The 19,576-nt window shown below is 37.0% G+C and overlaps 1 protein-coding gene across 4 annotated transcripts in view; it reads right to left on the reverse strand.

Moving 5' to 3' along the window:
* Positions 1 to 19,576, reverse strand: part of LOC115233628 (forkhead box protein O-like) — a 206,165-nt gene that overhangs the window by 45,888 nt on the left and 140,701 nt on the right. For 3 of the 4 annotated variants that reach the window (XM_029804167.1, XM_029804165.1, XM_029804166.1), the window contains exon 7: positions 19,205 to 19,541. The exons of the other annotated variant lie outside the window; for it this stretch is intronic. In XM_029804167.1, coding sequence (XP_029660027.1) covers positions 19,314 to 19,541 — 228 coding nt within the window. In that variant the 3' untranslated portion in view covers positions 19,205 to 19,313. The remainder of the gene's footprint in view (positions 1 to 19,204; positions 19,542 to 19,576) is intronic. 4 annotated transcript variants of the gene reach the window in all.

Genomic DNA, 19,576 nt, shown 5'->3' on the forward strand with positions numbered 1-19,576 from the left:
TAAATATAAATTATATATAAATATATATAGATAAAAATAATTGGTGCATTTATAGACATAAATCCTCTTCTTCAAAATTTTGTATATTAAAAATTCTAATCTAATTTTTCACAAAAAGAATTCTCATGAATTAATTAATTAATTTAAGTAGGTAATACTGATTATAAATTATTCACTGCTAACAAAAATACTTACTAACAGGAATTTATAATCTCCTCGATTATAAATATATATTATATATAAATATATAAATAAATAATTGGCGCAATTATAGATAAATTCTTTCTTTTAAAATTTAAATAGAATTAATACTGATTATAAATTATATTCTGTTAACAAAAATATTTATTAACGACGACGATTCTTCAAAGAAGGCTCCGACTTTATTGCGGACACACAATAAGCAAGATATATTAGATCCTACGTGAAAGAATGAAAAATACGCTGTATCTACAAATATCGCGCAATTTTCGAATTGGTAGCTGCGTAGATCGCATGTTTGGTCGAATTGTCGAGATTATCTACTAGCACTACATCCACTTGTGTATGAGCCACTTGCAAGAATATTGAGAAGAAAGAATAGAGATCTTGTCTCCCACGGCGAAGAGGGGCTCGATTCGTCGTATCTTCTCGACCAATTAGCTGCGAGATTAGCTTAATTCACCGTATACGTCATTCGGACTTATTTCACACACACGCACCAGACGCACTGCGTATTCGTATGCCTATCTATTCACACATATGTTCTAATGATGAAACTCGAAACGGCCTTGAGAGATACGTCGTACGGATCTTACAACTCTTATATCGCGATACATGATCGATATACTTTCGATCGTTACACACTTGTCATATATAATCATTTTATCATGTAAAGTCTCGATAAAAAAGTCGTTGAACGCAATAGTGAACAATAATCAATCATATCTAAGATATATTAACCTTCGTTATTTTGATATGGAATGACATTTTAAATTTAAGATTAATTATCTAAAATATTATCTCTATAAGTTCTTATAATAAATCATATGAAGTATATTTTATACGTTAGAAAAAAATGTAAAATATACCTCTAATCACAAGAAAAGCAAACAGATGAAAAGAAGAGATTAAAAAAATTGTTATGTATATATATAAATATAATATAAATAATATATAATACATAAATATATATAAATAAATAATGTTAAAAATTTTTAATATTTTTGACATTATAAATTAGCAGATGGATAAGAAGTATACTAAAGAGAATGATTTTATCATCATTCAATCGTTCTCTCAAGAGCGAGGAAAAAGATATAGACATTTTCATAATTATTACAAGATGGTGTCCAACTCCTTATGTGATTCCCTATTTCACAAATGATTTTCTCGTCGCCAAATGGTTCTCTCACGCGAGAGGCTAAGAACGGTGCGTAGAGTTTCCCACCGGGCAGCTGGAGCGTCTCGGCGGCCTATATTCGCGGCTTATTTTAGAACTTTACCGAGTGGAGCCAAGCGTGCGTGCACGCACGTATATACGCGTGAGAAGGTGTGCACGCATGCACCGATTGCGACTCGCTGAACATGCGTTATGTGCGTACGTGCGTGCTCACTCACCGTGGTCTATAAGTAGAGTGCGTGTATGATCCATTCTGCGGTCGCCGTCGCGTATCGCATTTATCGATACCCACAAGGAAACGATGAGAAGTCTCAGTGAAACTCCCCGAAGGCAATATCTCTCATCCCTTTGAACAAATTCAATTCTCAAGAAAATTATTATTTAAATTATTTATGCCGCGAGAAATTATTTGGGGAGGTTTAGTAATCGACTATTTACGAATGGAATCCCCCCCCCCCTTTTCAGAAACGTAATTATCGCTCTTAATAACCGCTATGCAAAAAATTATTTTTTATTGGGGATATAATTGAAAGTCAAAAAGAATTATACAGAGTTGGAAAATTTGGCTTAAATTTATATTGTATGCCCCAAACGGTCCACACAAATTTTTGTGTTAATTTAACATAAAATAGATATGATAAATGGTGATACTAATATTAATATTTAGTTAATATTTTAATACAAAATGAATGCAAACTTCATAGTAATTTAAAATAAATTTAGTGTAAAATCAACATATTTTTAATGATAAAATTAATTTAGAAAATCAATTATTGACGATCTGTAGTCATTCTCACTCCTATTATAGAATAAAATCAACATCTTTTTCTGTAAATTTTAACAGATAAATCCTGTCATTAATAATACGAAACATATCTATTGTGTACAATTAAAAATATGTACACATTGTGTTATTTTTATACCTTTTTTCAGTTGTTTTAATAATTTAATATTTGAGTGCAATTAACGCAACAGCAATCTGTCAAATTAACACATGAATGTGTTAAATATTTAACAGAAAAATTTTAACCGGCATATTTTTTAATAAGAAAACACAAATTTTCCAACTGTGTATAGATCGTATCAAATTTTAAATAAAACATTTTCTGAAAATTCTTTTCGTTTGGATTATAACTATTTTAGTAACTTTTCTCCTATGTGATCGCTATATTTTCCCTGAAATTGAAGCACGCAGATTTGGAATTTTATGCGCGAATTTTGCGCTTTTACATTCCTCATACTATTGAAAATTCAACAAAATGTCGTTTAAATTTCACGTGGCGTAACGAGGGCCTGATGAATCGAAAACTTTTCGTCCCAATATCGCAAAGTGTGCCACGTGACACAAATATCAGGGTCTTTTGTTGGCGGGAAAGTTCTCGCGTCGAGATACCCGACCGACGACGATTGACCGAATATACGAGAAGGGTGACGCGAAAAAATATCGTCGGTCACGCGTATCGCATGTTGTACGCGCGCACGCGCGTACAGATTGGCCTACTTTTTCGTCGTCGAGAACTCGAGATCTCGCGGGAGTCGAGAGATCTCGCGGTACATCATCATCCGCAGACACGCGTGACTCGGCCTTTAAAGCGCCAGTTGGTCAGCGAATGGCATTAAAATCGCCTGTCTCGGTTACCGAAATAGCAAAAAGTGGTGAATAATCGCCGCTGCAAAACCGGAATTTTCAAAATCCCCTCGTCCATTTTGCAGCATCTTTCAGCCACAGAGTCGCCGAATATTAATTATTTAAGAAGAAGCTCGCCGATAACGTGATGTTACGTGATCGCTGCGTGATCGATACATGATTGCTGCATGATGATGTCAAATCGAATTGACAAAAAAATGCGCCTTTGTGTTGGAAATAAATTGTATAAAAGCCTCTCAATGTTGTTGCGCTATTGAATCATGCATCAAAGTTGAATTGGGACTCGTGTTGGGAATATTTATTATTCATAAAAAGTGAAATATGAAGATTTCGATAGTGTTGTCTAATCCACTCTTTCAAGAATTCGAGGAATATCATCTTAAAGTTACGAAGAAACAAATCTGATCAATTTGCTTTCAATTCCCTTTAAAATATTTCTTTTATTTATTTATATTTTATATTTTTAACGAGCTTATTTTTTTACGAGCTGTAACAAGTTTAAAGCAGCTTGATTCAAATTTTAGACAAGCTGGTCGATTATTATAAAACAAATACAATTTAATGTATCTTCCCTATTATGTGTCAAAATTTAACTTCAAAATAAAACGGCACGTTTTTATATAAGTCGGCCCCCTCTTGATTCTTTATTAATGCAATACTTACATTGTTAGCAAGATTATTCAATATAGTATCAATGTTGTTTAATTATTTATTATCAATTAATGTATAAATTATTAAAAAGAAATTGTGAATTGTTTGGTCAAGAAAATAAATAATAAAAAATTATCAGATAAATAGAAAAAAAATAGAAAAAATTTACAAATAGAAAAAAATTAAATCGCGAATACTTTCTCTACTTTTTGCGGAGGTAAGCGTCGAAGGCGAATCGCAAAAATACCATCGTGTGTCACGATATGGCACAGTTACAATGAGCGCGCGATATCAGCTGGTGATGCGTGCCGGGGAAAAAGGTTTCCGGCTCATAGATTTCGTAGAGTAGTAGGCGTATCCATTGCGAAACTACGATACGGCCGATTTTATAAATAGAGTTATGATCTATAAAATGTAAAATTGTATCTAATGTGTGCGCAATATCAATCTCTCGGTGTAGAGCCATAAAACTCGTTCGATATCGTGCCAATGTTTTAAAAATACTCGAGTGAATAGCAAACTGAAATATCTGTCGAGTGTAGTTTCTCGCTCGCGGTTAAATGGCGAACATAATTTCGCATAATTTTATAGAAGCATCTCGTAGTTTTGTCATAAAGCTGCTTACAATAATATATATAAAATTTCATTTATATATAGTTTATAATATATTTTTAAAAAAAATCGTGAATTACTCGGCTAAGAAAATAAATAATAAAAAGTTATCAGATATTTAAATATAAAAAATGTATATATCAAAAAGACACATCACAAAATTATTAGATTAGTGGGCATGCTTCAAGAGAGAAATGTCAAGTATCTATAAATAAATTAATGGTCTATTGGTTTCATTAATAAATTGGTAATTATTTTATATGTGTTTACATAATTAAATTTGTCATTACAAAAAATATATTCAATTATATGCAATTGTATTAATATATCATACATTGTATTACATACGTTTTATACATTGCATTAAAATACTGTTTAAAATTAATTTGCAGTAATTGTGCGAGATTACGAAACACAAAGTGGCAAGGTTGACGATGACATGCGAGAAGCAAAGCTTTTTGCCCCCTTTTGAAACGCAGCCATTGAGAAAGCGACTACTTGCACTCTCAGTGTGGTATAGTCAAACTATGACTGGCTAATGAAATGACTTGTGCATTTCGCCTGTGCGTGCATCGCTGTATGCATAGCAAGTGCAAGCGTACCGAGCAGCCACCAAATGTCAGTTTCTAGCCTTCGTTGCGCATTCGAGCCACATGTGCACGAGTACGACGATACTTATTCTGACGGTCGTTCGTCGGAATGAAACGATCGCCGGGACAGCGCGAGCCATTGGGACGTATCATGCACACTTATCTCTTACAAGCTTGACTTGACAGTAGTATAGTCAGTAGCGATAATCGGTAGTAGTCAGCAGTTACCTTGTCAGTAGCGATTTAAGTTATAAACGTATCAGTTTCGCTACAATGTTAAAATCTATGCGCATACGTATATATGTTCTACAAAATCCTTATGTAATATATTTTTTCTCCAGAGAGTTTTGTTAAATTTATCAAAATAATATATCAGCGCTGCCATCCAGTCACTTAGGTCACTTTTTATTACTTTTTTTTTTTTTTTTATTAATTTGTTATATGTTAAGTTCCAAACATAGATCTTTTTTTTCTTAAATGGCTTTAATTACTCTAAAAATTTGATGCACAGTGTCATTTTTGTTTGCTATTTTAATACCTAAAGGTTACTTTCTGTCACTTTTTCTGTCAAAAAGCAGTCACTATTTCACTTTTTTAGTCCGATGACTGGATGGCAGCGATATAAAATATACAAAATTTAATATAAAAACAAATTTAACTGTTGAAGTAATATTGGAGAAGTTTTTTATACGTGATATATAAATTTATAATTATTATAATGCACATTATAAGATATATATTGTAATATTAACCATTTTCTTATCTCTAATAAGCAATGTTATTGCATTTTTGATGCAATCTCTTATGTTACTATAATTTAAAATTAATTGCATAACTATATTTTTCAGAGATGAGAAAATTTAAAAAGAGATAACAATATTTATTTCTTTAAAGATCTCATTATTTACAAATCAATTGTCACGCCGAGAAAATGTTAGATACTTTGATTCGTTACGTGTATGTACATTACGATGGATTACAAGGCAGATGTAAAAGTGCAAGCTAAATATTATGAAGGTATATTATAACGGTGAACGCGAACGCGGAAACGGACGCGTAAAAATACCGCCGGCGGATATATTTACCCTAAAATTTTAATCAACCGTTCAGCCCGACAATAGCGAGAGCGCACCAGTCACAAATATTTACGCACGTCAAGTGTAGACACATTCAGAACGCGCACGCGGCCGGCTGGATATCAAAAATAAATAAAATATCGGCGAACATTTTTATTAAAACGCCGCGGCGCTTTATCGCTCGAAATTATCGTCGCCGGCATCTCTCTATTCCCGTTTACCGGAGAACCGATCAACCCGAATACGAAAAAAGCGCCGCGATAACGAAGGCGGAATTTAAGTCTCTCAAATACATCTCTTCGCTTGCGAAATCAATTATAAAACACAATTTCTTGCCACCACACATACACAGAAAAATACATACATATATATACAAATTCAAATAGATATATATTAAAAAGCTATACTTCAACTATAAATTTATCAATTTATTTACGAAAAATTAATTAATCTTATTTTTATATACGAATTAAGATATATTAAATTTAATTAACAATTCTCTTAAAAAACTTCCTTCACCGATTAATATTTCTTATTGATGAAATTTCGGACCTCTATTAGGTATATTTTTGTCAATCCAAATTTGTAAGAGGATTTTTTCTATTTATACACTATTGCCCTAACACTAATTATACTTTTTATAGAATTATTCATATTATTCAAAATGTAAAATTAGGACGATTAATGCGTAATATTCACATTAATGAAGTCTGAATATTTTTTTATTTGTATATATTTATATATTATATAGACGAGAATTATATTATAATTCCTATAAATTAAGCAATATTTGAATAATCGACGTACCAATTTATCTTTTATCAATACCACCTTTTTAGGATATGTATTCCCTCGAGGACAATATATCATTCTGAGAACCTACTTAATTACTAATTTAGTTCTAACTATTTCTTACATTAGTAACCTAATAGTTCAATGAATCTGAGGATGATTTTCAATTAATAAAGCAACTTTAAATCGATTTTATTTTATCATTTATGATCACCTCGATAGTAACATTACACTTATTTTTCCTCCATCAAACTGAATTATCAGACCCATTAAAAAAAAGAAAAAAAAAATTTAATTTATGCGTGATTATAACACACATGCGGATTCGCTTCGGCCGAGCAAGAGCGCTAATGCTACATTGCAAGCATTACGCAAGCAAAGTGCGTAGGCTAAGGCGCCGCGCGTGATATCTAGCGGGTGTCCGAGCTAGAGATCGATCGATCGATCGGCAAGACGTTTCGTCGATTCGATGAAGAGACCGCATTATCATACTAATCGCATAGATTTGCGTGAGTTCCGCTCACGCGTTCGATACTTTCACGTCGCAAACCTATCATTAACGAGTCACGGGATAAAGTCTCGCGCAATTTGTCGGACATCGTCCGTTGAAGCACGTGTGCGAAACGCGATGCCTATCAAACATAGTAAACCGAAGCGCCACTTATGCAAGAGTCAATGACGTTCGACCATCAAAGCGAGTGATTTACGTAACAACCGTGGCTGTCCGAGATTTTCGAGCGAAGCGAGAAATAGTGGAAATAAGAAGTTGAAAGACGTAATTAATTCTTCGTACTCGGCTAAAATAAGACCTTCTGAGACGTTGCCGTAATATGAGGGAGTAAAGAGATTTGCATGACAAGAAGACGATCGTGGGCATCCTCGACAACTGAAGACTTGAATCTCCGAAATCATAAAAAGAGAAACCTAATATCTCCAGCTTACTTCTTATTTTTCTCTTTAAAACATATAAAATATCTACTCTTTATTTATCGTATTTTTTATATTACAATAAATGTTCGATTTAGAATCGAGATTGAATTTTTTCAAGTGATTTTTTTTTTTTTTATATAGGGTAGAATCGAAAATAGATTGTTCTCGTGATAATGTACGATATTTTTCTTCAGACAAAGTGCCTGCAGTCTTTTTGCAGATACACTGTTTGAATTTTCAAACAGATCGCTGTCTGAATTTTCAGACGCACTCTTCTGAACTTTTAGAAAAACGACTCTGAGATGATTAGGACAGATCGTCTGAAATTTCTTTGTCTCTCAGACACCCCGGATCTAAAAATGGTGCGTGAATTTTTAGAAAATTTTTTACAGCGTACAACTAGATTTACGTTCTCGCAATGCTTTACATTCCCAAAAATGGAATCTGATAACGCGCAAATTAATTCCGGCACAGTTTTCACAATATCGATTTAATTGCCGCTCGCGACCCATATGCGCGAAATTATGTAATGAAAGGCGTAAAAGACCCGAGTATATTAAAAAGCAGCCGGGCAGTTATCGATGCGTGACACCGAGAACCTATCACGGTCTACTTAGCGACGTTGTAAAATCAATTAAACCACTCTTATAACCGTGATTTTTCCTTATTTCCTCCCGTATTATCCATCCGTCCCGGCCGCGTCCAACCATCGGACAGTCGCGTTCAGTTGCTCGCGCCGCATTACAGGATCAATTTTTCATCAAGTTAGGTCACACCATAAATATATCCGTCGGCTTTGAAACTTTTCCGCACGTCTAAAGAGGCGGAAAGAAGAAGGGAACCGAGTATAGTAATTTATTTCATATCCTGCGAAACATAAATTCTCACGATATGCGTAAAATAAGAGATACGATCCGGAAAAGGATGATTAAAAATAGAAAAAAAAAATAAAAAATAAATTATCAAAAGAAAGTAAAGGATATTTCGAAACTATCGTGTCCTTCAAGCGGCGGTACTAGAGAACGAATTAAAAAAGAGCGCGATTCTTATATCGATGACTATGGAATTATATTATCGTTACAAGTTTGACGACAAGACAGAGAGAGAGAGAGAGAGAGAGAAAAAGGGAAAATAAAGGAGACAGATTAAATCCTATATCGCATGGTTTATGGATGATGCACGCAATTACGATTGAAACGCGACAGATAGGTTTATGGCAAACGATCGGTCGACCAATCGCAGCGCACGTACAAGAGGTGTGCGTGAACATCGTGGTTTGATTAGAATTTCTAATGAGATGAGCGTAGTGTATTTACAACGCAACGTCAGAAACATGTGACTACCTCGTTAGATCGCGTCAGACATAAATATTGTTTGCGAAAATTTTTCCGCAGCGTTTCCGCAAGAAAACCGCCCTCGCTTTCGCACCGTTTTACAAAGAGATATCTATTTATCATTTATTTCTGATTTAAATATTTTCGACATATCACATATTCAATGAAAAAGGAGGACCTTAATTTGTGTTATAATTTTTTTTCTCTCACTGGAAACCTCAAGCATTTATATTTAAAGTTATATTGGAGTTATAGAACTTATATATTAAATATATTTTCCAGTATCTGCTCTCTTGGACAGATGCCGCGATCGATTTGGCTGATGTTTTACTTTGAGGAAAATTTCGAGAGAAGATCCCTGGTTTAAAAACCTCCCGCTAATCTTTCCAAGATAATTTCCTTTTGTCCTTTGTCAAATTTATAAATCTTCCATCTCAACGACTTTATAATTTATCAATGTCGCCCTATTGTAAATTTCACAATTCTTGTTCGAGATTTCCTAAGAGATCGTTAAATATGTCATCGTAGAGTCTTTTGAAAGACAGGGTTAAGAGCTCTCGTGAGCCGGAAGAGAGTGCAAAGAGCGAGAGACGAAGGATGTCTTATCGGCGCGTTATCGTAACATGGGAGAGGCAAGAGCCGCGTAATGAGAATAAACGCCTAAGGACGGCTAAGTTCGGAGACTGGCGTTCGATCTTGAATAATTCATCGGAAACGCACGCTCGATTAGGCATGTCCGCAAGCCCGGTCACCCCCACCTAAAAGAGCCGGTTGGCGCCCTACGTTCTCCAACCTCCGACCGACGTTATCGCGACGTTATCGTTACATTTACAAAGGACTGAAACGAGGAGATTCGAATCGCCGCCGGCATTTCTTAACGCATGAAATCTGATGGAAAAGAATTATAAACATTAAGATCCCAGATGTGTCACTTTTGTGAAAAGTCAAGTCGAATAAGAGAATTTCTGTTTCTCACCAGAAATATCAGATATTTAATTAGTTCCTTAAAATTTATAATCTCTCTTAATTTTTTTAACGTTTGCAACTAATTTAAAATAATTTATTATTTTTTAATAATTTGATTTTCCAGAAATAAAAAACTCAATTTTTAATCATAACTTTTCTCACTTGTTTGGTTTCCTTTATAAAGATTTTTTCTATGATTAGTATATCTTTTTTATAGCGTCTATAGTTTGTTTAAAAATAAAATTATGCGGTAAAATAAAAGAAATGACCGCAGAAAACGGAATTGCCGGAGGCATGCAACAGTAAATTGCATGCCAGCTATAATTAGGGCACCTTCTTTACATTATTTTTTCTAAGACAAAATAGAGTGAATAATGATGGTAATTGGCTGCAGAAAGAAAACTCCGATTACTGGAGACATGCGATAGCTAATTTCGTATCGATGCTGAAAGAAAAAAATCAGCTTGATGGTGTCGCGTTGGAAATTTATATAAAAATATATGACAAAATAATGTGCAATATATTCTGTAATCAAAACGTGCGTGTCGAGCAATAATTAGAATCGCATATTGACTACGCATTCTGCGATATAAATGGCCAAAATATGCCGTGTGAATATTTTTTATGAATTTTTTCCATAATCTCGTCATTGAAAATTAAAAATTAAATTCTATGCAATTTCTACAACAAATTTGATGCTTGCATTTGCCACTTACAGGTAGATAAGTCCTGTTTATTTCGATAAAATTATCTTCACTATATTAGTCGTTAAAATTGATAATTATTTTACATAGAAATTTCTCTAAATAAAAATTATCCGTATATAAGAGACATTCTCTGTTGAGTTCGAAAAAAATTTTCGGGAGAATATATCGAGGTGAATTTAATTTTTTCGCGCGAAATATGCTTGTAACAAAATACGCTTATCACGTCGCGACTCAATGAGGAACAGTTAAGATTTACGTCGCATCATTAGCATTTCAATAGTCATCGCGGATTAAGGTTAATTCCTTGTAACAGAAGGAGAAGGGGGAGGGGAGGGGAAGCCTTACGAATCTCCCTGAGAAGCGAAACCAGAATCCGACTCGCGACTTGTCTCTCGCCCCTTCGCGCGAGCATTATTCTTGATTAAGGGCAGAAGTTAAACGCGCGTCGAGAGGAAGAGGTGTATGCTCGTTCCTAATTTTCAGCGACACGCCGAGATGCCGTTATCGACCGGCATCGTATGCCGTTATAGGAGAATCACGCATATGCGTCTGCAAAGGAAGCTGCGATTCTTTTTACGCAATCCCTGCATCCCACTCTCTCCCTCTCTCTCTCTCTCTCTCTCTTTCGATTCTTTTGATGTCTCGTCGTCCTCCCTTTTCCTCCGTCCGCGACGAGTACCACTCCTACGGGGAGCAGCAGGTACGGAAGAGGCCGCGAAGTGACCAGAATGGGAAGAGTGGGGCCTGGCTTTACGTCGGTCAACGTATCCTCGCGATCGGACATTATTATTTACGTATATTCTCGAATTTTTTGGGGTTTCTGTCAAATCGGTCACAAAAAATTTTCCAAAAATTCAGACACATTCTTGTCAGAATTTTCAAACCTGGGTGTCCGAAAGAAATTTTCGAAAATTCAGAAAAGTGTGTCTGCAAAAAAGCTGCAGACATTTTATTTGAAGTTTCAGTGAATTTTTTTTACACTGTATGTGCATTCTTGAATTTGCGTTCCTTGAGTTTCTGTCAAATTATTTCGAATCGTAAACAAGTTTCTCTAAAAATAAGAAGAATAAAACAATGACACATTCCGGACGAAAAATTTGTTGCGATTTCGCGGTAACCGCGGTAACGCGTCGAACGATCGCGTTTTATAGAATATATACAACGGACCGGATCAATCGTTCGATCGATGGATCGAGAACGTTGCTCGCGTCGAACGGCATGTTTCGCAGAAAAGTGGGTTAAGAAAGTCTCGCGAAGAGCGTTAGGCCTCTTTTATGCATACGTTTTTTTTGCGACGGTTTAAAGCGCGCGTGAATCGATCTATACTCATACTCGCACGACGAAATGTACTTACTCATTGATTTTCAGTTTCGCGGCATGCAAGTTTTAGATACACGATGAAAATGCGAATGCAAATTGTGAGGGGAATTTATGGGAATATTGGAAAAACAAGCTCAATACGTGTGTAAGATACTTGTTTGCTATTATTAAAATTATCAATCATCTATTGATAATCTAATCTATCGATAATCAAAGAAGAGATGCTATCTCTTGGAACAAGGTAGTTTGCTACATACTCAAAAGAAAAAATTCTTCCATCTATTATATTTTTTTAAGGCGTCAAGGAAATCTTTCATTTATATAATTATTATATATAATTATTAGTTGGTCAATCTCGTGCGATTGTAATCCAGCCTGAATACTTGAAGCTGGGGCGCGCTATCCAATTGCATTCAAAACTACATTTGTCCTTCCGAGAAAAGGAATAAACGAAACTTTCCAAAAGTGGAACGTCGGCCAAGAACATACCGATTCATCTTAAATTTCGCAGTCGGCCAGACCGCGTGGTATCGTCGCTGCTTTTACATTCATCCCGGTGACACTAACGGCGATTTCGCGCGCGGCCTACAATCGTGCCACCCCGTCGATTTTCCCGGCAACATTGGCGATTCTAAACGCATAGTTCAAATCCTTTCTGGGTCAGGGGAGATTAATTGGCCGTAACCAAGAGCATTGTCGTATTACGGTAATGTATCTCCCCCTTCGCGAGCTTGTAATAACGATTATTAAGGGGACGGTCGTCTAGTTACGAAAGTACTTATTTAAGAAAACTACGTCCAAGGGCAACGATATGGTGCTCCATTAAATTGCAGTCTTCCTTTACGTATATATCGAGATATGATTTTATTCTCTAAAAAAATCAGCATATATAAAAGAGACGAGACGGTATATAAATTAACATCGAGAAAAAGCCTATATATATATTGTTTAATTATTTACAAGACTTTTTACAAGAATATTTTATCTAGCATAAGCTTTTTTACGGTAATCTAAGCTCTCTGATGGAATATGAGCGCTCAATATGATACGCCTCTTCAATTAACCATTTTTTTAAGACACGTGCTCCGAGACTGGCAGGATAGCGCAAAAGGGTTGAGCCTTGACCCAGAAAAAAAAAACTCCAGCCCTTTTCATCGAGAGTGACGTCGACTCATACGTTCCACTAGGGAATACACGTGTGGATGCATTTAACTTTATCCAACATAAAGTACCGAGGTCAAACGAGTTTTAAAAATGTTTAGAATCTTTTGAAGCTTAGATTATTATTCATACATATTTGTATACGCACAAATAATAACTTAAAAGTCAAAGAACTTTAAATGTGTTTATTATTACAATAAAAAAAATAACATCTATTTTCATTACTATTTTTTAAGTCGTCGAATATATTATTTTTTTTTAACACAATTATTATTTTCGAAATTATTCAATAATAAATAAAAAATATTTTAATTTGAATTTTTCATATCGTCATAATTTTAATTTGTTTGTTTCAATTAAAGACAAAATAAAATGACCTTGAATATGAGATTTCAACGGGCTAACTCGAGGATTAAATGACTAGAGCTCTTTTGCTTACTAATGTAAGATTGGCGATGATCCAGCAATACTCGAAACTTTAATAAACCAGTCGTTCGGCGTCCAATTACGTCAGTCATCGTCTGCAGAATGTAATTAAAATTTGACACGTGTGGCACGTCTCTCTCGTCGTAATCGATTCATCAAGACTACAGCGGTGTCGGTAGCTATTAAATGAAAATTAAGCATTTTGTTCGTTGCTAATTATATTTCTGATATGTATTCTATCTAATACATTAAATTTAGTTATCCGTATCAGAATTATTTTTAATATGTAACTTATCTTTATTAAAGGAAGATTAAATAATTTAACAAATTAAAGGTAAATTATAGCTTTTCTATTTTTTTAATAATTTTTCGTATTATTGGGTATATAAAATTATATCAACGAAATCAGAATCGAAAGTCGATTGCTTCTAAAATTCGAATTTCCGCGAATTATATCTGGCGGTAAAATTTGCTTTATTACTCTATTATTACTCTAATATCTTCTAGTTTATTACAGTAAATAAAATTATATATTTTTCTTCATATTTTTGTATATTTATATTTACGAAATATATATAACATATTTATAAGATATTAATATTATATTTATAATAAGAAATTTCTCTTCTCAGAAAATTAAGCAGATTAAACAATTCACAGAATTTAATATTCATCATCTTCAGAGAATTCTACTTTCAAGAGATTGAAAACTTCTTCTATTCATGAATAAACAGAGCAATTTTTCGTTACGTGCGAATGACTAAGCCTTGACCTACGAGGCCAAAAACTTTTTAGTCGAAAATATCGAGTTATTTGTTGCTCTAATCGTTTTACTACTCTTTTCCCCGCGATCAATGAAAAATCGATTCAATCCTTATCGATAGGAGCCCTTCGCTGGCAAGAAGGGGAGAAGGAAGGAAGAGGGGAGGGTGAAGGTGTGCGCTCACAGACGCTCAAGTGGGGCAAAAGGGAACCACTTAGCCGAAACTGCAGGAGTCTGGGAGTCAGCAGCTATTCGGCAGACGTCACTGGCGCCAGCGGACTACCTTAAAGCCCGGTCACCCCCTTAGTCGTCTCCGCCGACAATCTCATTCCCCAAAAGCGTCGCAAGAATTATAAAGTTGGTGGAGGGGAGAGAGGAGAAAGATGCTGGGTGAAGGGGGAGAAGACTTCTTTCCTTGCCACCCAACCTTGTCAGGCGAACGAAGACCAACCAATCCTCCCTCCTCCCGCAATCCCCCTACATGCTCTACCTCGATCTATCGTTGCATCTCTTAGTCTTGCCCCTATTCACCCCTCTTTGTTTGTATTCTTTTCCTGTTTGTCTCTCCTTCCTTCACATGTCGCTCTCTTTCTCTCTCTCTCCTATTTCTTGATACTCTTTTTATTTTAACTTGGAAGTTTTCGTGAGAAAGGAAACCGATCGGGGACAAGGGAGTTTCGACCGCGAGTTACAGACGGCACGGATCTGAAAATCTGTTCTCCATTAGCGCGACGCCGACCGGAAGTCGTTCAATTAGACTCATGTACCGTGTGATCTCGAAATAATCCGGCGCTCGAGAGACTCCATTGTTATTTCGGGACGACAAAAGTTTCCCCGAGCGTGCTCCCGTTTAATGAGGGACGCTTCTCATAGTTTCGCAGTTTCCGCCTCCGTGGCCGAGACTACTCTCGCGAGTAGTTTTACAGGGCGACGGCGGGGATAAAGCCGGACGTCGTCGTTCCCTTATCGTCGTGCTCGATAAAACGGAGCAATCCTCCGGGATTATCACGTTATCAACTCCCGTCTCGTTATCCGTTGCCCGAGAAAGAACAGCGTTTCGTCCTTGCAATAGAAGTATGATAGAATGGAAATTATTCCGACATCGCAATTAAAGATACTAGCTGATTACACGAAGCGATTTAGGGTAAAGGGCCAATTATATTTTAGGCTGCAGGCTCGATAAATCAATTATCGTTGCCGCGCCTTAGATGGAGAATTTTCGCCCGTAAAAATGATTGAAAATATTTTCTCGAACGGCGGGGAGGAATTTTTTCCGGACTGCGCGAGGAATTACCGCCGGAATTTTTCCCGTCACCGTCACGACATCCCTGGCCCGCCGCGTTGAAACGTTCGTGCCTCGGAGCGCGTTTCTTACGCGTCGCGGCTGCGTTTCGCTCCGCTCGTATCGGTTTTATCCAGACGCTCGAATTTATGCCCTTTTCGCCAGACGGTAAATGGATATGCAGTCGAACGAAAAGAGAAAGAGAGAGAGAGAGAGAGAGATAGAGTGAGGAAGAGGACGGAGAAAGAAGGGACAGGAAACAAAAAGACATCGATTTCCCTGCCCGCTTCCGCGAACTAACGGAGATCGACGTGCACATACCGGTTTCATACGCACAACAAACTACTGAAACGGCCGCCGGAAGCGTTAATATACCGGGGCGTAAGCCCGGGGGCGGTATTTTTTCGCCGCTCGCGCGTTCGCCACTCTGAAAAATATTTTTCTGGAAGCTAATATCTCTCTCGGGCCGATATTCCGTCGTGTAAATAATATCCGCGCCCGTAGGGACAACAAAGTAGGCTGTCACGTGAGTGCAATGGCAATCGCCAAAAGAGGCTCTCTCCGGTAGGGAAAAAAAAATGAGTCGCTCGCGTCATTTTTTTTCTCGCGGTCCGCTCGATGATGAGGGCGAGATCAAGGAAAATCGCGAAAATGGCTCGAATCGAGATTAGTGTCATTGAGTATCGATCGAGCGTGTGAATGGAATGCGTTTATGTTTGATTTAAAGCAGAATTTTTTTTTTTTTTTTTTTTTTTTGTTAAATTTATCGGCTCCCTTATATCTTTCAGTTTTTATCAAGCTGATTCTCATTTATTATATTTTTAATTTGATTAGAAACAAAGTTGAAGGCTCCGATATTGAATATTCACAATATAAACGATTTTAAATAATTAATAAATCGCCTTGGAAGAAAAAGAATCAACTCGCGCTTTAATTATCGCGCTTGGCTTTTAATTAGCCAGTTTAAATTGATTTTTACTTTTTATCAATATCGACTCTTTTTTTTTTTTTTTTTTTTTTTTTGTAATATCGTGGCAATTATTTTTAGAATCATTGCAGGCTTGTGAATGAATCGACGGACGATTACACTTCATTCCCGACATATCTTTTTGCAACACTCGAGAGAAAAACATTATTGCGGTGATCACGCAATCGCGTAGATCGAGAGAGGAAGCCAACATCCAGCCCGTTGCAACTGGACGCCGGAAAACACACGCTAGAACGCGATTACTAGCGGATGATTAATATCGTCGAACGTTTATCCGTGGATTCATATGGTATTTTTATTTCCATCAGGGCGACGACGACGACGACGATGAGATGGTGGGATAAAGCTGTAATTACACGCCGCACTTGTGCGTGTGCTAAAGATTAAAAGGCGCTGGTAGCGAGGTGGGAGTTATTTTAGTCGCGTTGTGGCAAAGTACTAACAGCAAAAAGCGATTTTTCGCGAGAAATCACGTTACATTTTTACACCGCTTCCCACTATCGAGAGAGAGAGAGAGAGAGAATAAAGTGTGAAAAAAAAGAACCGACGTAAAGAAGAACGTGAAAACGTTTTAATTTTTACCGTAAGCTTTACGCGCGCAGATCGTTGCCGACAAAAAGCAAAGAGACAGATCGCATTATTCGGACGCGATTATCAGCGTAATTTCGTATAAATCGTCCAAGGTCGCAAAGCGACGCGAATATTTAAGCACGCCGTAAATGAATACTCTGGGAAATGAAGAGATTATCGTCTCGACTAAATACTCGACTATCCGTAAATTGCACTTTTAAAATAATTTTCTTCCTCGAAACGTCAAATATATGTATATCAAAGACACAGGCGTGCATTTTTAATATCTTCCGTCTGTCAATTTTATCTCCAAAAGAGTTTTCAGATGTTTTTTTTTTTTACGCTACTATACATTTTTTGTAAGTATGTTCTCTTTGTTTTAAATGCTAGGATCTCTTTCAGAGCTTCTGTAAATCTATCGTTCATAAAAGTATTATCTTATCGAAATCATATCTAATTATCTAATTATATTATCCGCGCACGCTCCTCATCGCAATTAGATTCTTTGTCATCCGTTACGAGAATTAAGGCCATCACACACAAAATTCCGTAAGGACATAAAACGTAAGCGTAAGAAGATTGACCAATCCCAATCGAGTATTGGGCTTTCCGTAAAAGTGGAGGGGTTACGGAGAGCCAAATACTCGATTGGGATTGGTCGATTTTCTTACGCTTACGTCTTACATCCTTACGGAATTTTGTGTGTGATGACCTTTACATTGAATACGCAACTACGTACAACGGGCTCTAATCGCTAAACGCGCACCTTACCTTACCTTACGAGAGAAAATCGAGACTTGCCGAGAGTGTTTTTCTCGCAAACGCGCGTAATTGTTTCCCGCCTCGCTTCTTCGTCAAACAAAATGCAATTGTTTTCCCGCGATCGCGATCAGCAATATTGTGTTAAGGCTTTCCATAAAATTCGCGGCCCGCGGCAATGTAATTGTTATCGCGTCCAAGTCAATAACGATTTCGCACAAAACACCGGTCGGGTACACGGGATTGCCCCGCTATATGAATGTGTCGGCACGTACGAAATAGCGAGATCGAGGAAGGGGAAGAGGTGGACCACCGGTTGGGGGGTCGGGGGACGGAGGCACAAAACGTCGAAGCGATTTATTAAATACCATACGGCTGAGCACTGTTATGACACGAGTATGCAAATATTATTTTGCGTACACGAGGGGGCAATCAATGACCCTCCCCTGCCTCCCCTCTCCTTCCACCCTCCCCCTCTCTTTCTCTTCCCAGTCCCTCTTTACGCCCGAATATCTTTCTCTCCTCGTAGCTTCGCGATCGAAAACGCAGCGTGAGAGAGATCTATCTTCGTTCCTAAACGAACTCTCGGATGATTAATCAGAATGATATCATCGGGCGATTTGCGGATCGTGATACATATTTTACAGACGCGTGATGCACAGATTTTACGCGTTCTTTCTTTTATTTCCCAATCACGTGATACATTGGAATGAAATTATTGCGTAGATATTAATCGGGATTCTTTTTGTTTATTAAAGTGAACGAAAGAGTAAACTATATACGCGAAATTCTCAATCATTCGAGGAATATTCGACCTCGTGAAATGATTATTATTATTAAATCATTAAATCATGATTATTATTATTAAATCATTAAATCATGATTATTATTAATAAATTAACTATTATTATTAAATCATATTTTTTTATTATTGAGCAAAAATAAACAATGAATAATATTTAGAAACTCTTGAGAGGAACTCTTGAATGAATTCATGGGGAATCTTTGTAAATTAAACTCTACTTTTAAATATGTCATCACTCAACTAGTTAAGTACACATAACTCCTCCAACAAGTAAGAGCAAATATTTTTCCCATTCGATGCTCTTCGAAGAAATCTGGAATGGCAGTCAAGGACTGCGCGGTTCGATGGATCGAGATCGATGCATTTGCGTCAATTGCAATATTACCGGTGAAAAAAAAAAACAAAAAACTCGAAAGTCTAAAGAAATCTCCAAAGGAACTCACCGATGAGCTGCCCTTCGGTCGTCCCGCGGAAGTTATCCAGCGATCCGTCAACGGACAACGGCGGCATCGGCAAGGACGACGGGGGTGTCGAGGGCAGGGGAGTTAACTGCTAGTGAACCCACGAGGGGGTCGCAGCGGGGGTGGCCGCGTTCGTGCTGACGTAGACGCCCGCGGGCGCGTTGCCGCTCGTCGTCCCGACGACGACGCCCGTGTTCTGGGTGACGACGCCGCCGTTCTGGCCGACGACGTTGCCGTCGCTCACCTGCACCGTGCCCATCACCCCCTGCTGGAAATTGAAGTCCAGCGTGCCGCCCATCGACAGCTCGTGCTTAATCACCTGCAATTCGCGTGTCGAATCGCGCTTTTATATAT

This window comes from Formica exsecta, unplaced genomic scaffold (assembly GCF_003651465.1).
Source record: "Formica exsecta isolate Colony F162 unplaced genomic scaffold, ASM365146v1 scaffold18, whole genome shotgun sequence".
Classification (NCBI taxonomy): Eukaryota; Metazoa; Arthropoda; class Insecta; order Hymenoptera; family Formicidae; genus Formica; species Formica exsecta.